The sequence below is a fragment of the Ceratotherium simum genome, chromosome 3 (assembly GCF_057802395.1).
Source record: "Ceratotherium simum simum isolate JZ-2026a chromosome 3, ASM5780239v1, whole genome shotgun sequence".
In the NCBI taxonomy this organism is placed as follows: Eukaryota; Metazoa; Chordata; class Mammalia; order Perissodactyla; family Rhinocerotidae; genus Ceratotherium; species Ceratotherium simum.
In genome coordinates, this window is record NC_141902.1 from 46,523,070 (window position 1) to 46,542,993 (window position 19,924).

The 19,924-nt window shown below is 36.5% G+C and overlaps 1 protein-coding gene across 1 annotated transcript in view; it reads left to right on the forward strand.

Moving 5' to 3' along the window:
• The window catches only part of AP4E1 (adaptor related protein complex 4 subunit epsilon 1), a 55,500-nt gene that overhangs the window by 14,251 nt on the left and 21,325 nt on the right, over nucleotides 1-19,924 (forward strand). Inside the window, exons 7-14 of the mRNA XM_004421576.3 lie at nucleotides 257-423; nucleotides 4,215-4,288; nucleotides 10,399-10,521; nucleotides 10,622-10,731; nucleotides 12,224-12,363; nucleotides 13,560-13,672; nucleotides 13,785-13,903; nucleotides 18,218-18,520. Of these exons, the coding sequence (XP_004421633.1) occupies nucleotides 257-423; nucleotides 4,215-4,288; nucleotides 10,399-10,521; nucleotides 10,622-10,731; nucleotides 12,224-12,363; nucleotides 13,560-13,672; nucleotides 13,785-13,903; nucleotides 18,218-18,520 (1,149 nt within the window). The remainder of the gene's footprint in view (nucleotides 1-256; nucleotides 424-4,214; nucleotides 4,289-10,398; nucleotides 10,522-10,621; nucleotides 10,732-12,223; nucleotides 12,364-13,559; nucleotides 13,673-13,784; nucleotides 13,904-18,217; nucleotides 18,521-19,924) is intronic.

Below are 19,924 nucleotides of genomic sequence, written 5' to 3' on the forward strand. Positions count from 1 at the left end.
ACAAGTAGAGAGTGGTGGAAGCTTTTTGGGGGATGATTCAGCTTTGGATCTGGTAGACAGAGGAGTTTCAGTGTGGAAGAAATTATACAGGTTAGAGCACTGTTTCATTAAATGTGAACATGAAACTTCTAAGTAAGCATTTATTAAGATGGATTCTGTATGGCATTTCAGCCAGCTCAATTCTATATTTGATAAGACTTTTATTAACAGAAAGTTTTTTGTTTTGTTTTATTTTGTTTCATTTTTTTGGATGTAGGAGAATTCATCTGTATATAAAGACTTGACTGGGAGTTTTGTAACAATTTTGAAGCAAGTAGTTGGAGGAAAGCTCCCAGTAGATTTCAATTACCACAGTGTGCCAGCACCATGGTTACAAATTCAGCTCTTGAGAATACTAGGACTTCTAGGAAAAGACGATCCAAGGTAAACTATTCTAAGTAAGTTGGACAGCCTTATGCCTCAGTCACTTAGAGGTTTCATGATAAACCAGATTCTCCCAATGCTTAGTTGGCTTAATAGTGATACATAAACCACTGTAAAAAGTATATAAACTCAGGTTGCTGGGATAATCTGGCTTTCTGCTTATCTAAATCCTTCTCCTAATGAAAGGTACCTCTGAAGCTCCATGTCTTCTGTGAAGCTTTCTTAATCATTCTAGTTTAGGAGTTGAGAAACTTTTTCTGTAAAGGGCCAGATAATAAATGTTTTAGGCTTTGGGGGCTCTATGTTGTCTATTGCAGCCATTCAATTCTACTCTTGTATAGCTCAAAAGCAGCCATAGGGGCTGGCCCCATGGCTTGGCGGTTGGGTGCGCGCGCTCCGCTGCTGGCAGCCCGGGTTCGAATCCCGGGCGTGCACCGGCGCGCCGCTTCTCCGGCCATGCTGAGGCAGCGTCCCACATACAGCAACTAGAAGGATGTGCAACTATGACATACAACTATCTACTGGGGCTTTGGGGGAAAAAAAATAAAATTAAAAAAAAAAAAGCAGCCATAGACAGCGTGTAAATGAATGAGCACAGCTGTATTCCCAGAAAACTTTTTATGGACATTAAAACTTGAATTTCATGTAATTGTTGTGTGTCATGAAATATTATTCTTTTGATTTTTTTCCCAACCATTTAAAAATGTAAAAACCATCCTTAGCCTGCAGCCATACAAAAACAGACATCTGGCCAGGTTAGGCCTGTGGACTAGAGTTTGCTGACCCTTGCTCTAGTTGGATGTGAGCACTTCACCTTCTTAATTCATTTGTCTGAATTACTCTTTTAGCCAGTATGTTAAACTTTTTATGGATATCTTTCCAGTTATATATATTTTTTGTAACTTTTTATTTTGCCATAGTTTTTCAAACTTACAGAAATCTTCCAAGAATAGTGCACGGAGCTCCCTTCTACCCTTTACCTAGATTCCTCAATTATTTGCATTTACTTTATCATTCTTTCTCTCTCTGTATGTGCATGTGTGCCCACATATTTTTATTTAAAAATTTTTTTCTGAATGATTTGAGAGCAAGTCCAGTTAGATGTTAGTTCCAATGAGAGCAAGGACCATGCTTGAGTCCCTGATGTATTTCTGTTTTGAGAAAATATTTGCTAATCACTGTTCTTTTTTAATGAGATATGGTTCTCTTTTATGCAATAGGGTGCATTTATATTCAGATTCTTTAGCCTAGCTTACGAAGGGAGTGTCCTTTAGGCTGTTGCTCCTAGTAATGCCTTGTCAGTGTCACGTCAGCATCCATCTTGATGTGAGCTCCTCATGAACTCTAACTGGGCTGTATTGTTTTTGGTGTTGCTATTTTACTTTTTTGTTTATGAATCTCAATCCTGATTGAAACCTAGGGTGAAAACCTGGAGGTGATGGAGCAGACATATGCATTAGAAATGTTTGTTCTAATTACGTTTTATTTTATATGACCCAACTTATCCTATTGTGGAGCTTTAGTTGGAGTTCACTGGAATTCTGTTTTAAAACCATGAATTTTATAGTAATAAAATTACTATAAAGCATCCAGACCTCACAGGTCTAAAAAGGTTTAATGCAATCATGTGTTGTCAGGAAGTAGCTTTGGAGGCGTTTGGTGAATTTACTAAATTCATTAACCCGTTATCTTCCTTTCTTCTTTCCTTCATGGATGAATTTGGAGAATGCATACAAAGATGAGTAAGAGAGTGCTTTGCTTACCTTCAGAGAGCTCAGTTGAATGGAAATTAGGGTCAATTAAATGAATAAATAGTGGAACTCTTTTATAATGTTGTAAAATATTAGAACATTTTCTCCTGTGTTGTCCCAACTCTACTGAGATTTTATGTTCACATAGATCATAAGACACGATTAGCTCAATGTGGCAAAGTAAAAATGTAGTTATTTCATAACAGGATTCTAATGTATTTAGTTAAAAGAATTAATTTACTGGAAAAGTCTTCTAATATTTATGTCTTTTATATCTATTGTTTGAATATTTTCATGTATTTTATAGCATTTCGCTTCTTAGGTTATTAACATTTAGCTTGATCATGTCTGTAAATGTTTCTGCATTTCATATGGTTAATTATGACTGTTATGCCAGACATTCGCTTTTATTTATTTATTTTTTTGGTAAGGAAGATCAGCCCTGTGCTAACATCTGCCAATCCTCCTGTTTTTTTGCTGAGGAAGACTGGCCCTGGGCTAACATCCATGCCCATCTTCCTCCACTTTATATGGGGCGCCGCCACAGCATGGCTTGCCAAGTGGTGCGGCGGTGCGTGCCCGGGATCCGAACCGGCGAACCCCGGCCCGCTGCAGCAGAGTACGCGCACTTAACCGCTTGCGCCACCGGGCGGGCCCAGACATTCGCTTTTAAAATTGGGAAACTAGGGCCTGCCCGGTGGCGCAAGCGGTTAAATGCGCGCGCTCCGCTGCGGCAGCCCGGGGTTCGCCGGTTCGGATCCTGGATGTGCAGCAATGCACTGCTTGGCAAGCCATGCTATGGCAGTATACCATATAAAGTGGAGGAAGATGGGCATGGACATTAGCCCAGGGCCAGCCAGTCTTCCTCAGCAAAAAAGGAGAAGGATGGGCATATGTTGGCACAGGGCTGATCTCACACACACAAAAAAATAAATAAAATTGGGAAACTAGACTGTAATCTAGGTGTAGTATTACTAAATTTTTTGTGGGAGGATTTGTAATGTCTGCTATATGGTTATTGTTTGTGGAAGAAATGCTTACACAGTAAAATGAGGGATTTTAGAATATGGTTCTGGATTCTCACTGAAAATTTTTACTTCCGTCAAGGCAAAGTAAAAGTACATGCACTTCAAATTGGATTATATTTGGAAGAAAGAAGAAATTTTCAGAAAAATATGTAACATATATGATATGTAATTTGTATAGCCCCAGATTATTTTGATCTTTTTGTTTGTTTTACAGTGTAGTTTCTCTGCAAGACTACTATTTGTATTCTGTGTTGATGGTAGTTTTTTTTCTATTAGGGCTTTTTGAATTTGTAAAAAATATAAAAATATATAAAAATACCAGTCTAGAAGCCCTAGTTTTCACATTGGCCTCTTGGAGAGGACTTTTCTAGGCCTGTAGGCAAAGTGCCAGGGCTCTACAAAGCGCTGCATTTTCTTACAGTATCTACCTCAACCCACTTACTGTAACTGTAATCAGTGACCATAAAGACATAGGAATGGTACAAATCTGTTAATTCCACAAAATATAATTTCTTTGTATTTAACATAAATGAAAGTTAAAATCTTCTTTCTGAAGAACCTAGTGCTGCTCAAAGACCAGTATTTCAGTATTTTTTTAAAACTATGTTGTTAAACTACAGATAATATACTGTGTGGAATAATCTGGATATGTGAGGTATCACTGTAGTAACTTGAAATAGGCAGAAATATTTTATTACAAAGAATATTATAAAAGGTAGTATGTTCAACCAAACAAAAACCTGATTTGTAAACTAGGTACAGGTTGAGGAAACTGTTGATTGACTTATGTATATCTCTTCATTGACTAGTTAACTTGGATAAAGTGGGAAGTTAAACTCATGAAAAAGAGGAAATGGAATCTTTAAGAAGTGGCATTCCCGTAACTTCATAAAATGAATTTCTTTCACTTCTTTTCTGTAGATCCTCAGTTTTAAAGAGAGAGAAGTTTGAAAAACTATGTTTTATTGGGTTATAATACTGTAATTCTGCAAATAAAATATCTTTTAAACAGGACAAGTGAATTAATGTATGATGTTCTTGATGAATCCTTACGAAGAGCTGAGTTAAATCACAACGTCACATATGGTAGGTAACATAAGTAAATGCTACTCTAATGGGTAATGTTTTTCAGTATTATAGCTAAATCTGTGTTAGAATACTATAAATTTCAGTAGAATTTTATATGTTAATTTTTAAGGTGGTTCTTTGGGTTATTATTTTTCAATGGAAACATTGAATAACTAATAGAAATAATTTGAAATTATGGCATTATTTTAACTGTTGACCTAAATTCATTATTATAATTCTCTCTCTCTTTTTTTTAAGACTTTATTTTTTAAGAGAAATTGTCTCTTTATTGAAAATATTCATCAAGCATCTAATTGACTGTGAAGGTAACCCAGTAGATCTGTTCCATATTTAAGAGACAGATAATAAATAAATAAATCAGTCAACTAGTCATCAGATATTTCTTAAATTTCTTTTATTTGTCAGGCCGTGTGCAAGGTGCTTGGAATACAGCAGTGAATAAAACAGTATTATCATTGAGCTCACTGACTGGATAGATGGAAAGGGACAGGTGCTGTAAATGTTACAGAGGAGAATTACAGGGTGGTGTGGGAGAATATAGCAGCTAGTCTTAGGTGAGGGGGAGAACAAGGAAAATTTTTCTGAAAAAGTGATATTTAAGAAGACAACTGAAGGATGAGTAGGATATAGATAAGGATATATAGATGTGGAATAACAACATACTATTTTGTGAAAAGACAATAGCTATTTATGTTATATTTAATTTTAAAAAGTAATTTTGTGATAGGAAACAGTAGTAAGTTGGAGGAGGAGGGTGGAGAACTGAGAAAAATAACCAAAAAAACTTCCAATCTGAATAGCCAGGGGGAGGAGCTATTAGTTCTGTATCGATCAGTCTGAGAAAGCTCAGTGAAGAAATTGGGTTATTTGGAGATATTTAAAAGATACAGGAAAACCAGTTTGAATTTTGTATTGCAGAAGAGCAGTAGAAGAGGCATTGAGAGATACAACTCAAATGAGAAGTCGTTACTTAATCTGGTAAAATACCATGAAGTAGGGGATGAAGAGCATTACTTGTTCTTTCAGACAGTGGTGAACTGTGGGTCTTTAAGAACAGTAGTTGTAGAAGTGCGGGGTAGACTAGAGGACAGAAATTGAACTAGTTTACTTGTAATAAAAGTGCTCGACAAAGGTGCAGTAGGGATAAGGAGAAAGGATCGCATGCATAAGACTAGTCTAGGAAGAAAAATGCACATTGTAGTGAATTGGGATAGTAAATTTTGAAGGATAGGTTTATGTTTTGCATGTATAAATGGTAATTAAGGTTATAAGAGTGACTTATTCATTTGTTCAACCAGTATTTATTGAATGCCTACAAAACAAAAACTTGATTTGTAAACTAGGTACAGATTGAGGAAAGAGTTGATTGACTTAGGTATTCCTCCATGCTAAGTGTGGGAGATGAACTGAAGAATAAGGTAGACACAGGCCCTGCCCTTATGAGTGTATAGTATAATGAATAGTTGATATTATCTAGGATCCTGCTATGTAATGAGAAGAATAAGGGGCTAGAGATAAGGATGACCCTTACTAAGGCAGATGGCTTGGCTAGGAGCTGTCAGAAGATCCAGACAAGTGTAGCTAAAGTAAGTTAAGAAGTTTTGCTTGAGGTATAATCAGTGTCTAGGATAAGGCTTTGAAAGGGTCTCAAGGAATTCTGTTTAAAATCAGTTAAGAATCTGCTTTTCTTTTTCTTGCAGAATTTTTTTTTTTGTAATTGACATTTCAGCTTTAATTTTTTTTATTTTTTTGAATAGGTAATATATGCACATGGTTCAAAATTCAAAAGGTACAAAAGGGTATACAGTGAACAGTAAGTGTCCCTTTGACCCTTATCACCCACCACCCAGTTCCCCTTCCTGGAGATAACCACTGTTACTTATTCTTTTTGATTTGGAGAATACTGTATACCCGAGGAAATATTTTTTAATGTTCTCCACTAGGACACCCTTCTTTTATTAAGATTGCTGGAACCAACACAACAATTTGTTTCTTTCTAGGCTGTCAGTCCCGTGTTTCACTTTGTCACAGAAACCTTATAGTTTCTGTTTTTTTGTTTGTTTCCTTTATTCATCTTTCCATTGTTCTGCTTTTTTCCTCATATTTGTATTGATACAGTTTATAGCTTATGTTGATTTTATCAATGGTAGAGTATTCTCTAGTAATCCTAATATAAATATTTTATTTCTTAAGAATATGAATTTTGAATTATAAACTTCATAAGGGCAGGGACTGTGTCTGTCTTACTGGCCAGCATATCCTAGTATCTGGCACTTTGTTAATCAATGAGTAATATACTTTAGTTGAATTAAGGAAGAGAAAGTCATTTTACTTTTATCAGTTATCTGATTGAGTTTCAGTCTTAATACTTTCTAAACCATATTTTTATGAAAGTTCCATTATTATAACTTAGTGTCAAATCAAGAAATAAATCACATCAGAGACATTTATTGAGTATCTACTATGTGCCAGGCATTGTATAAATGATGTAGAGGATATAAAGAAGTATAAAAAGTGATCTTTGCCTTCGAGGAATTTATAATATAATGGAAGCGATAGCTTATTTATGAAAGCATAATACCACTATAAGGCAGAATGCAGAGGGGTAGTACAGGGAATAAATATTACAGGAGTCCAGAGGTGGTGTAGAGATCACTGTGGGCCCTGAGGGTGCCCATAAAGATTTATTGATATAGTAGGACGCTGAAAGGTAGGTAGGATTTAGATAGCCAGAAGGGAATTCAAAGGGGGTTCTAGGCAGAGGGAAGGTGAGAGAAGGTGCAGAAGTGGGGGTGTTTAAAACAGTTGCAGAGAGCAGTGACTCACCAGCCTGAATGGACGATTCATAGTGGGAGCAGTGAAACAGTCATATTTTGGAGGTCCTCTCATGGCAGCCAAATGAGTTTGGATATACTGTATCAGTCTGGAGGTATGGAAGGTTTTTGGGCAGGGAACTGATAAGATGAGAAGGACATTTTTAGTAGACCATTTAGTAAATTGGGAGAATTATGTAAAAAGGACAGAACCATCAAAAGTAGATAGAAGTACTTTTCCCTGTTTTTCCCACTAAGTACAGCTGAAAACTCGACATTATATATGTAAAACAAACAGAAGACTCTGAAAGGGGGAGAAATGGAGGTAGACTGGTTGGGACCTTAGAACTCAAGGAACGACACCATGGTAAGGACTCTAGGTTTTCTTTTTGCCTCATATACCCCAGACTGGGTACTGGAGAGCCAGCAACCTGGAAACACCGATAGGCATGGATAAAAATGCACAAGAAAAGCCTGCTCTCTAGCCAAAGGACCAAGAAGAAAAGGGCAAACTAGCGAGGCAGAAAACTTGTAGACAGTAGCCACTCTGTTCCAGCCAAGCACCACACAGAAAAAACTATGGACCCACCTACAGCAGCAAAGGCTGAGTAGGGAGCCAAGATTTTCAACCTCACCAGGTGTAATGAGGCACTCCAATCCTCCCACTGGGCTGGTGGTGGAGAAGCCCAAGAGGGAAGCTGGAATTTCATCCCTGCCATGTGTTGAGGGGGACCTCCTCCCTTGCATTGTCAGTGGAGATGATGTGGGCAGCCTGAATTTCATATTATCCAGGAGTAGCAAGGAATGAGGTACCCTTCCCCTATTTGCTGGGGTGGTATTAGAGGAAGCCTAGTGGAGAGTCAGGGCTTTCACCACTGGTCAGGGATACTGAGGACACCCCCTCAGTGTCAGTGGAGGCCACGTAAGGAGCAGTAATGAGGTGCTTCTGTCTCTCCCAGGGAGGGTAGTATCAGCAGATACTCCCATCCCCCACTGGGAAGGAACCGGGATCCCCTTTCTCTCCAAATGTCAAAGAAGGGAGTGTGGAGAACCTGGACTTTTACCCTCATTGGGCGGTACCCCCATCTCCCTGCCAGAGTGGTGTCAGTAGATAGAGACAGAACTTATTTAAAATGAAAGTAACGTCTAGTCTGAAGGATAAAGTATCAGGAGAACTTCTTCAAATTTTGTGCATAATGCAACCCCAAATATGATAAAACCACAGTGTCACAAATGTTAGAACGTTGTTAATTTTTAATGTGGTAATTTTTACTTGATAGTATTTTGCTTAGGCCCTGGGTTCCTCTGGGAGAGTAAACGAAGCTCCATGTTGTGTTTTTACATTTAGAAATCCTCAGAGGCACATTTCTTTTAACCACTGCAGAGAGGGGATGGTAGACTGGCTGCTTTTTCATTTATGGACTTATACTCAGATTTTTGTAGAGTTTGAAAATAAAGAGACTTAGCTCTAGGTGGGAAAATAATTTAAAAACCTGTTAAACTCATTTTCAGCTCATAAGCAGCTAATAAGTACAATTTTTGAACTATTAATTTTGCCTGTGCGAGCTTTCAAGAAATCTTATGAGCATCTAAATATACAAGTTTAGATTTTAGATGGGTGATGAGAAGCTTTTGTAGTAAAACAGTTCGATAGCAGGAGAGTTCTGAATGGCAGGAATCCCTACAGGAAAATATGTCAGTTATGATAGAAGATGGAGCAGCATCATTTTAAATCTTACTTAGGACAGTCATGTTAATTCAGTTTTGGCAAACTTTTTCTGAAAAGGAGGCCAGAGTAAACACTTTAGGCTTTGTAGGTTGAATAGGTTTCTGTCATATATTCTCCTTTGATTTTTGTTTGTTTTGTTTTTTACAACCTTTAGAAAGTATAATTGTACACCTGAAACTAATATTATCTCAAAAAAAAAAGAGTAAAAACCATTCTTAGTTCACAGGCATGCAAAAATAGGCTGAGGGCTGGATTTAGAGGTAGTTTGCCTACTCTGCCAATTAATCAGTTGGCCAAGGCTCTCTTTGTTTAGTTCATGAAGTCGTGAAGTCAACTTTTTTCATAGCACAGAGTAAAGACATTTTACAGCACAATATCTAAATATACAAAGTGTCTTTTTAGGTTCAATTAACTTACTTTGTAAGTTTTCCTTTAATTAAAGTCCATTCCCTTCTTAAAGAGAAATTTATATTTCTGATTTCTTTTCTCTGTCTCTCCTTCTACAGAAAGCGTTTATATAAAGCTTTTTACACAAAATTTATGTGTGCATCAATTGATGGGCAACTTCACAGTGTAAAACATAGCTAGTTGAATGTTCAGGATCTATCTTATACACAAAATGTCCGATTGTTATGTTTTAAGCTTTTGGAAATAGAGCAGGAGTGATTCTATCGAGGACACCTGGTATGCTTCAGCTTGTAGTAGAACTGTTTTTTAAGTCTGCTGATTCTGTGCCTCACTTCTTATACTGTGATTCTGTAGGACACACAGGACTTAATGGTGCCTCAGTGATTCTTCTTTACCATGGCAAAGCTCCAGCTCCTTGCCTCATGCTCTTTAAAAGAGTTTAAAAAAAATTTTATCATCCACTTTGATCATCTGTCATAGCTAATCAGATCTTTGACTATATTAGAAAATCAAATTTGAACACTATCAAGACGTTCAATAGGTTGTTGTATATTCTTTGAGTTTAATTTTAAAAAAGTGACTTGAGGATTTTTTGAGTGTGGCTCTGCTATGAAATAAATGCTAAAGCATCCTAAAATGATTATATTGACATAAACCACATTGAAATAAACTACATGTACAGTTTCTGTGTATAAGTAGTAGAAACTGCCTGGGAATAAATTATTTTAAAGCATTCAAGCAGTGTTGGAAATATCTATTTATATAGGAATAATGAATATATTACTTACGTGTCCATTAGAATATGAGCTCCTTGAGGGCAGGGGTTTTTGTCTGTTTTGATCACTGCTGTATCCACATTAGTAGAATAATGCCTGGCATATAGGAGGTGCTTAGTAAATACTTGTTGCATGAATGAATTCTTATCTATTAATATATATAATTCTCTTTAAATTTAAATAGTTACTGTGGTAACGTAATCCTAATAATTGCATAAGCCTGAAAACAGTAAAATGCATATCTTTGAAAATTTCCATAAATAAGATTTTTGACTAAAACTGACCTTCCAATTAGTTTGTTTTGTTTTGAGTTCTACACAAATATGTTCTTTCATTATTCCTTAACATGATCCCTGACATTTTTATATTTTCTCTCTCTAGCTATTCTGTTTGAATGTGTGCATACAGTCTATTCTATTTATCCTAAATCAGAATTACTTGAGAAGGCTGCCAAGTGCGTTGGAAAATTTGTTCTATCACCTAAAATAAATCTCAAATATTTAGGTAAGATGATTGGTTCTTTTGACAGAAATTACAAAGAGCTTTTGAAGTTTGCTGGTTGTTTGTTTCAAGTCACTTTGTATAATGTAATTTTTGTTTCTAGGACTGAAGGCTCTTACCTATGTTATCCAACAGGATCCCACTCTGGCTCTTCAACACCAGATGACAATAATTGAATGCTTAGACCATCCTGATCCTATTATTAAAAGAGAGGTAAACTGGTATTTTGAATAGTGTATGTGAAGTGTTACAATTTTTAAACTTTTTGTTGGTGTTATGGAGAGAGATTAAGTTTGTGGGCAGTGTGTATGTGTATGTATGTGCACACACGTGTATTTTAACTTTTGATTGCATTTTATTCTTTCTACTAAAGTTTAATGAACTTCTCTAAAAAGTACTTGTGTCAGTATCGATAGGAATGGTTTTAAATTATGAGTTGGAGGAGTTAGGTCCAGTTACCTGTATGGATCCATTTATATCTTTTTGGTCTAAAAATTGTATCACTAGGAGACCTGAATTCTATTCCCAGGTCTTCCTATCAGTACAATTTTAAGATGTAATTTATGACCCCACTCAGTCCTGGAAATGCTAAATGTCATGGTGTTAGAGTAGGAAATAAATTTGGTGTAGATTATCTAAAAATATATAATGTCTAGTTTAGCGTCTACAGGGAGCATGTCTGAAGCAGCTTCACAAGTTGAAAGCTGTTGATGAGGGGGACCTATGTATTTATGGATTTTAAATGGAGTTAGGGATTAACTGAAACAGTTTTTTTAAAAAATCTTTCAAAATCTGTTATCCTTTGTACTTGAAGTCCTGGCTGTAAGGATTGAAAAATTATAAAGAGCCCTAAAGATATTTTGAACAAGTTTGACAAGTAGGATACGTGGAAATACTAATAGCTAATATTGTTGATCCTAAAACACCAGTAAGTGATACTTTCTCAGTATTGTCCTTGGTCTCATATTGATTTCTGGGAACTATGATATTTTTAGAACCTTAATGTAGGGCCGTAGAAAGCCAGCCAAATGGAAGCTTACCATGTCTTCCTTCATTTTACTTGAGGCAGCAAGAGGAATATTCCTCAGCACTGAGAAAGTAGGTATAAAACGGTTCCTCTTTGATACCTGAGGTTCTGAAAAGTAGGCCTTGCCAGGCTTTGAAGCACTTGAGCCATTGACTTTTCTCCATCCCTTAGAGGCCATTTGCCCTTAGTTGACAAATCCACTCAAGTGCTATTTTCTGTTGTTTGGGTAGTGTGGAAAGTACAGTTTGCAAGACTAGATTTTTATATACGTATGTATGTGTGTATACACACACACGTGCACATGCACACACACACACAGGCATAAGTAATGTAGGTTTAAGAACCTGTTACATTTTTAGAATATAGATTATAAACCTTTTAAGTGTTTAGTCTTTACACAGCTTGTCATGTAGAAACGTCAGATTGTAATTATCTGTATGAATAGAAGGCTTTTAGACTTTGGAATTGATCATAATTCATTTTTTTGACAATAGTTTTACCTTTCTTAAGTTCTGTTTCAGTTAAAATGTGCATTTCTTGAGCACCTGTTAACTGACTGCCCAGGAGATCTATGTAAAAGTGGAAGAATCAACTGTGTTATAAACCTATATGTTACTGTATTTATTAGTGTTATGCACTAGTTTTATAATACTGTTTCTATTTCTCTTTCTTAAATAGACTCTGGAACTTCTTTACAGAATTACTAATGCACAGAATATAACTGTGATTGTCCAGAAAATGCTTGAGTATTTACATCAGAGCAAAGAAGAGTATATTATCGTCAATTTGGTTGGCAAAATAGCTGAGCTGGCTGAGAAATATCCTTTGTTTGGACCATTACTCATAAAATACCTTTAGTTATACAGTGACTTGAAAGTGATTGGTATAGACATGGTCACTTGCAAGTTGAGTTCAGGAGCCCTGCAATAACTTCTGTTCCTGATAGTCAAGGCTCTTTTGTTGTCAGTAAAAGGAATTTGTGTAGATTTCATAGGGGATGGCTTTTTTTCTGGTTCTTTTCATTTGGTTGGTCAGTATTATGAGCACGAAGATAGAGGAACCTCTGCCTGATTCCCCTTTCAGTCCCTCCTTGTTTTTGACTTTACTTCCTACTCACTTTCTTTCTGAGTAAAAGTTCTTGTTGTTTTGTGGAGTGTTGGGGGGGATTTAGGATGCTAACATTTATCTTTTACACTATTGTTTAACCTGGAAATTAGTTGGGAACTCCATTCACATGTTACTTTTCTTCACATTTGTTTTTTAAAAATCAGAGGAACTTTACAGGTCACAAGGATAGTCCATTCTTCTTAAGATGTCTGTTTAAATCTAAGAAGGAATGATTGAATAATAGTAATCAAATTATCTTGGAAATTGCTTAAGTAGTTTTGCCCTAGCCAGTGCTATAGCTCTGGCCAGCAAAATGGTAGTTCTAGAACTGAAGAGGAACAGATCAGAAAAGAGGTTGAACATCTTGTTCAAGTAGACACACCACAACAATTAGCCTCTTTGAAGTGTATATCATTTTCCATTACAGTCACATGTTGGTTAACAACAGGGATACGTTCTGAGAAATGCATGATTAGGTGAACATCCTAGAGTGTGCTTACACAAACCTAGATGGTATAGTGTACTACACATCTAGGCTATATGGTACTAATCTTATGGGACCACTGTCATATATGCAGTCTGTTGTTGACCAAAACATGGTTATGCAGCACATGACTATATTTATTTGTCCGTAGTTAATTGGAACATTTCTTTCAATTGTTTCGCATTTATTTGTTGGATGCCTATTATATGCAAGGCACGGTGCTAGATAAAGCAACATGAACTCCGTTTATTAAATAAGCTTATACTGAGCACTGTTTTACATAAAACTGGAGTATAGAACAGTTTATTGGCAGAGGTTAACGGTAAAAATGAATTGGGGTTTATTTTTTCAAGGGTTGATACAGAAAGGATAATTTTAGTAAGTGGCATTTAGAAGTGTACTTGTTCTTAACACTGTGGACACATATGCTCCTGATAATGCATGGTTTATTCAGACAATGAATGCTGTGTTTTCAGTGGGAGGAGATGTCATGCATCCTGATATTCCAAATAACTTTCTGAGACTGCTAGCGGAAGGTTAGTGAACTGTTTCGTTCTGTAAAGTAAAGACTTTAAAATGAAATGTTATTATTACAGAGTCGTTAGAGAATTTAGTGGAAATTAAAACGATATATCAATTTCTTTGTAGGTTTTGATGATGAAACAGAAGACCAACAATTAAGGCTTTATGCAGTTCAGTCTTATCTCACTTTACTAGATGTGGAAAATGTGTTCTATCCACAGAGATTTCTTCAAGTTATGAGTTGGGTGAGCAAAGTACATTAAATTGTAAATGTTTGTAACATTATTTTTTATAAAACCAAATACCAACAATGTATTTCCTTCAGAAATCATTCAGTTCTAGTCAGCTAACTCCTTCAGCCGTCAGTCTTTCCCATTGGCTGCCTTCTATCACTCAACTACTTGTCTGTTCATTCTCCTTGCCATCTAACTTGTCTAGTCTTTTAAATACGGGTATTTGTTTAGATATCTCTGTCTACAATGTATTTGTTGTGTTTTCTACGTAAATCTGTATTTGAATATGTGAATACTCATGTGTCTGTGTTATGTTAGTTTTCTATTGCTGCATAATAACGTTACCACAAACTTAGTGCGTAAACAACATAAATTATTATCTCTCAGTTTTTGTGGGCTGGGAGTCCAGGCATGGCTTAACTGGGATCTCTGCTTAGGGTCTCTCAGGGTTGCAATCAAGGTGTCGGCTGGGGCTGCTGCGTCATCTGAAGTTTGACTGGTGAAGGATCTACTTAAAAGCTCATGTGTGGTTGTTGGAAGAAATCAGTTTCCTGCAGCTATAGGACTGAGGGTTTGAGGTTCAGACTGTCCACTATAGGCTGCCCTTAGTTCCTGGAGCTGCCCTCAGTTTCTTGCCATATGGGCCTCCCAACATGGCTGCTAGCTTCATCCAAGCCAGCTAGGGAGATCATCTCTTTGCAAGATGAAGTTCATAATTTTATGTAATATAATCATACATAATTGTGAATATATCCTGTCACCTTACCTTTGTGTATTCTTTCTTGTGCATATGGATGAGTGTTTCTTTAGGGGGAGATTTGGAGAAGTGCAGCTGCTGGGTCATAGGATATGTACATTTTAATAGTTTAGTTTTACCAGATGTTAGCATGTTAACTTAAATTTTACCCAGACTTTTATTTAAGAATGTTTCTTTTCTCATCTACAGAAAAGTTGAAAAACTAGCATAATAAATAAGCCTAAACTTTTTATCTAGATTCCCAGTTAATATTTTTAACCACCTTTGCTTTACCATATCTATGTTTGTATCTATATCTAGGTCTACCTGTATACAGTTTTGTTTTGCTAAGCCATTTAAAGCTAAATTGCAGGGCCGGCCCCGTGGCTTAGTGGTCAAGTGCGTGCGCTCTGCTGCTGGCAGCCTGGGTTCGGATCCCGGGCGTGCACCGACGCACCGCTTCTCCGGCCATGCTGAGGCCGCGTCCCGCATACACCAACTAGAAGGATGTGCAACAATGACATACAACTATCTACTGGGGCTTTGGGGAAAAAAATAAATAAATAAAATTATAAAGTTAAATTGCAGATTTCATGACACTTCACCCATAAAAAGTTCAACATAAATCTCCTAAGAATGACATTGTTCTAGATAACCATAAGACCATTATTACACCTAAGAAATGTAACATTAATTCATTAATATCACCAAATATGCAATCCATATTCAGATTTATCCAGTTGTCCAGAAAATGTCTCTTATGGCTGTTTTTCTGCTCCTGCCAATCCCAGATCCAGTCAGAGTTCACAAATTGCATTTAGTTATGTCTTTTTAGCCTCCTTATTTTATAATGATCCTCAGTTCTTTTTTGTTTTCATGACATTTATTTTTTGGATGAATACTGTTGACTTGTAGAATGTCCAGCATTCTGAATTTGTCTGATTATTTCTGGTTCAGTTAAACGTTTTTAGTAAGAATATTACATCAGCAATATTATATACTTCCCACTGCATCATATCAGGATGCATATAATGTGGGTTTCTCCAATTATTGGTGATTGTAAGTTTCTTTGTTTGGTTAAGATGGTGACCCTCATATCTCTCCATTGTAAAGATGCCCTTCTCCTTAGTAATTTATAACTAATCTGTGAGGCTGTGTGAACATCTTTTCCTCAACTATCTTTCATCAGTGGTTTTAGCACTGATAATCCTTGCCTAAATTGGTTATTGTATTTGATAGCCATTTGTTTTTTTCTTCCATGAATGTAACATGTTACTCCATATATTTAGAATGTTTTTATTTCTTTCTACAGCATACAGATACTGTACATGTTTTGTTAGATTTATACTTATGTATTTCATTTTCTTTAGTGCTGTACTAAATGTATTATATTTTTAATTTTGGTTTCCGTATGTTTATTGCTAGTATATAAGTACAGTGATTTTTGTATTTTGATCTTTGATCCTGCGGTCTTGCTGAACTCACTTATTAATCTAGAATTCTTTTCCTACCTTTCTTGAGACCTTTCTAAGAATTTTTGCATCTCTGTTCCTGAGGGATATTGGTCTGTGTAGTTTTAGAAAAAACTGTAACAGAAAGAAAAAACTAAACAGTAGTTTTTTCTACTTAATCTGTTTGGTTTTTGGTATCAAGGTAATACTGGCTTCCTAAAATGTGTTCAGAGTGTTCTTTCCTCTTCTATTTTCTAGAAAGATTGTGTAGAAGAGTGTTGTTAAGTTTTTAAGTGTTTGAAAATTTCCTGTTATTTTTCCTGTTACTAATTTCTAGTTTGATTCCATTGTCATCAGAGAAAATACTCTATGATTTCAGTTCTTTTAGATTTGTTGAGGTTTGTTTTATGGCCTAAGATACAATCTATCTCGTTGTATGTGCTGTGGGTGCTTGAAAAGAATGGGTGTTCTGCAGTTGTTGGGTGGTGTGTTTTATAAATGTCGATGAAATTATTTTGGTGATAGTGTTGAGAGAAGGGTGTTTAGGTCTCTAACTATGTGGCCGCCTCTGACACTGTGAAAGGGTGGCCTCATTATCGCTCAGCAGTGGTAAAAGTCCTAACTCTCCACTAGGCTTCCCCTGCTACCACCCCAGCAGAGGCGGGGTGGGGGGTACTTCTTTATACATGGGTGGAGGTGAAGTGCAGCCTTCCTACGTGGTCTTCACGGGCACTACTGAGGAGTGGGCCTCTCTACAGCTTGGTGGGGATGAAAGTCTTGGCTCCCCATCCGGTCGTCTCTGTCACCACTCTTGCGGGGGAGTTGGGGCACCTCTCATAGCCTCGTAGGGGTAGAAGGCTTGGCTCTCCACTCCGCCTTTGCTGGTGTGGGTGGGGCTGCAGTTTTTTCTGTGTGGTGCTTGGCCAGAATAGACAGGTTATTATCTAAAAGTTTTCTGTCTTCCTGGCTCTTTGGCTAGAGGGCAGGCTTTTCTTGGTGCTTTTTTGTCTGTGCCCGTTGGTGTTTTCAGGTTGCTGGCTCTCCGGTACCCAGTCTGGGGAATATGAGGCAACAGATAACCAAACCACTGTATTGACCCTTATGTCCCAACATCCCAACATCTGCCTTTTTTTGTCCATCTTTCAGAGTTTTTTATGTGTGTTTTATACTTAACATCAAGGGTTTTTAGGTGTACTTAGCGGGAAGAGTAGGGGAAAAGTGCATCTACTCCATTTTCCTAGAAGCATAAGTCCATTGATTTTTGAACTGGGATTTAGGTTACCTGCTCTTCTAGAGCTACCTTCCATCTTTTATTAAACCACTCAAAACATTATTTTACTATTTAAGGGTTGAGCTTATTTAGTCCTATTTCTTTTTCCTCCTCTCGTTACTAGCTATAAATCTACTCTTGCCTGTCACCTCACCTCCCTCTTTTTTTTTCTTGCTGGTGCCAGTATTACACCAAAGACATGAAAATACTCCATAAATCCCACTTAGGAAAGATCTCACACTCTGTGAATTATCAGTTTATTAATGATTCTTAGACCAATAGGATTATATATCACCTGAATAAGTTAGATGTTAAAAAAAAGGATAAAAAACATAGATTACTTTTCCTCAAAGTCTCTTCTGTGGATCGTCTACATCAGAATCAGCTGATGCTTGTTCAAAATGTATATTTTAGATCCCCACTGCAGACATACTAAATCAGAATATCTGGGGTACAGCCTAGAAATCTGTATTTTTATGAAACACCTCAGGTGACTCTATGCATACTGGCATGTGAGAACCACTCATTTCAATGTGTATTGGAAAATAGTAACAGAATGTGAAAGTGCTTGTAAAAACCAACAACCAGACCTGGAAATTCAGAAGAAACCTAAGTTGTAAAGATACTCTGCTTTATATGTGGTTGATGATAAAGTCGTGGGAACCTTTTTGTATTAAGTTCCAATTCTTGGTATAATTTTGAACCTAAAATGTGTAATTGTGTCTTTATCTAATAGTTTCTTCACCATGAGAATATGTTTAATCTAGATGAAATTCAATCCAGCAGTAGGCACTTTGTTTAGATTTTTGAGTATAGTTTGCTGTATAACTTGGTATTTGTATATAAACATCTCTTTGTTTTGCTCGTAGGTGTTAGGGGAGTATTCTTACCTCTTAGATAAGGAAACGCCAGAGGAAGTTATAACCAAGCTCTACAAGTTACTTATGAATGACTCCGTTTCTTCAGAAACAAAAGCCTGGTTAATTGCCGCTGTGACCAAGTTGACAGCCAAAGCACACTCCTCTAAAATAGTTGAGAGATTAGTCCAGGAATTTACCATATCTTTGGATACTTGTATGAGACAACATGCATTTGAATTAAAACATTTGCATGAGAATGTGGAACTTATGAAGAGCTTGCTTCCAGTTGATAAGAGTTGTGAAGACATGGTGGTAAGACATCTGCATTCCACCTTTTTAAAAATTGCATTGTCTTTAAACAGAATAATTCTTGCATTTTTGTAATATATCAAAATATAGTTTTTGTAGCACTTCAAATGAAGGTTGGAGTTTTTCTCACATTAGTGTGAGAGAGAATTTGAGAGCTTCCATTTGGAAGTGACCCTACATTCCTAATAATCAGGAGTAGAAGATTATCTCTTCTGGAGAACTGCAGTGAAGGGATTTATATTCAGTGACAATCTCTTTTAATATATAATAATTCAAGAATTTTTTAGTTTTATCTCCTTTGAACTTCTCTAATATGTCATTTTATTATTACTCTGTTTTCTTTGAGAATGTAACAAAAAAGTTCTCCATTTTATTTTGTCAATCTGCTATCTAAATTCTACACCACTTGGAACCTGATCACCCACCCACCTTTCCTTCTTCCACCTACTTTCAGCCGCCACCTCTTTTAACCCAGAGCGCTCAGTTACTACTCACCCTCCAAATTCGTACCAGTCTCTTCCTCAGATTGGTGTAAATCAGAAAACTTCCAAAAGGAAACTAGATTTGTTCAAATTTTTATGTTAGTTGTCATATAGTTGAGAAAGAGGAGAAGATGGGCAGTATTCCCACATTCTGACTCAGATTTTCGTGGCTTGTATTCATTTTGAACATTTGTTCATTAGTTCTTTAAATAGCTCCTCAGTGGCAGAGGTCTTGCTTTAATATTTGGTAGGCATTTCAGAGACGTTCATTGAAATGATGAATAAATATGGTATACGTAGTATTAAATTAGGAAGTAACTGCACTTCCCCTTTCCTCCAATAAAAGATAATGATGATGACATAGCTTCATCTCTTAAGAATGTTATTGAAACTAAACCTTTCCAAATTCAGAGTGTGACATGCCACTTAAATATTTGAGAGTTAACTTGCTGTTCTAAATTATCTGAGTGGTTTGCATACCCTTGGCTAAATCAGGAGAGGCAAGTCTGTGGTTTCTGAGGTCATCACTGCTTATCCTCTTGTGTATATCTCATTTTTCTTTCTCTCCTCACTTTTTCTTTTCTCCTTTTCCCTTATTCTCTCTTCATTTCTTATTTCTTTTTATTTACTCATTTTCTTATACCTTTCTATTCCTGCTAAAATTAAGTAATTTTCCATAGATTTGTGAAAAAGCATTTTCAGGTGGAAGGGATTAGGTAGTTAAATCAAAGACACTGAGGGAGGCTGAATAACGGCCCCCTCAAGACGTCCACATCTTAATCCCTGGAGCTTGTAGGTGTGTTACCTTACATGGTAAAAGGGACTTTGTAGATGTGATTAAATTAAAGATTTTGTGATGGGGAGGTTATCCTGGATTATCCAAGTAGGCAGGATATAATCACAAGGATCCTTATAAAAGTGAGGC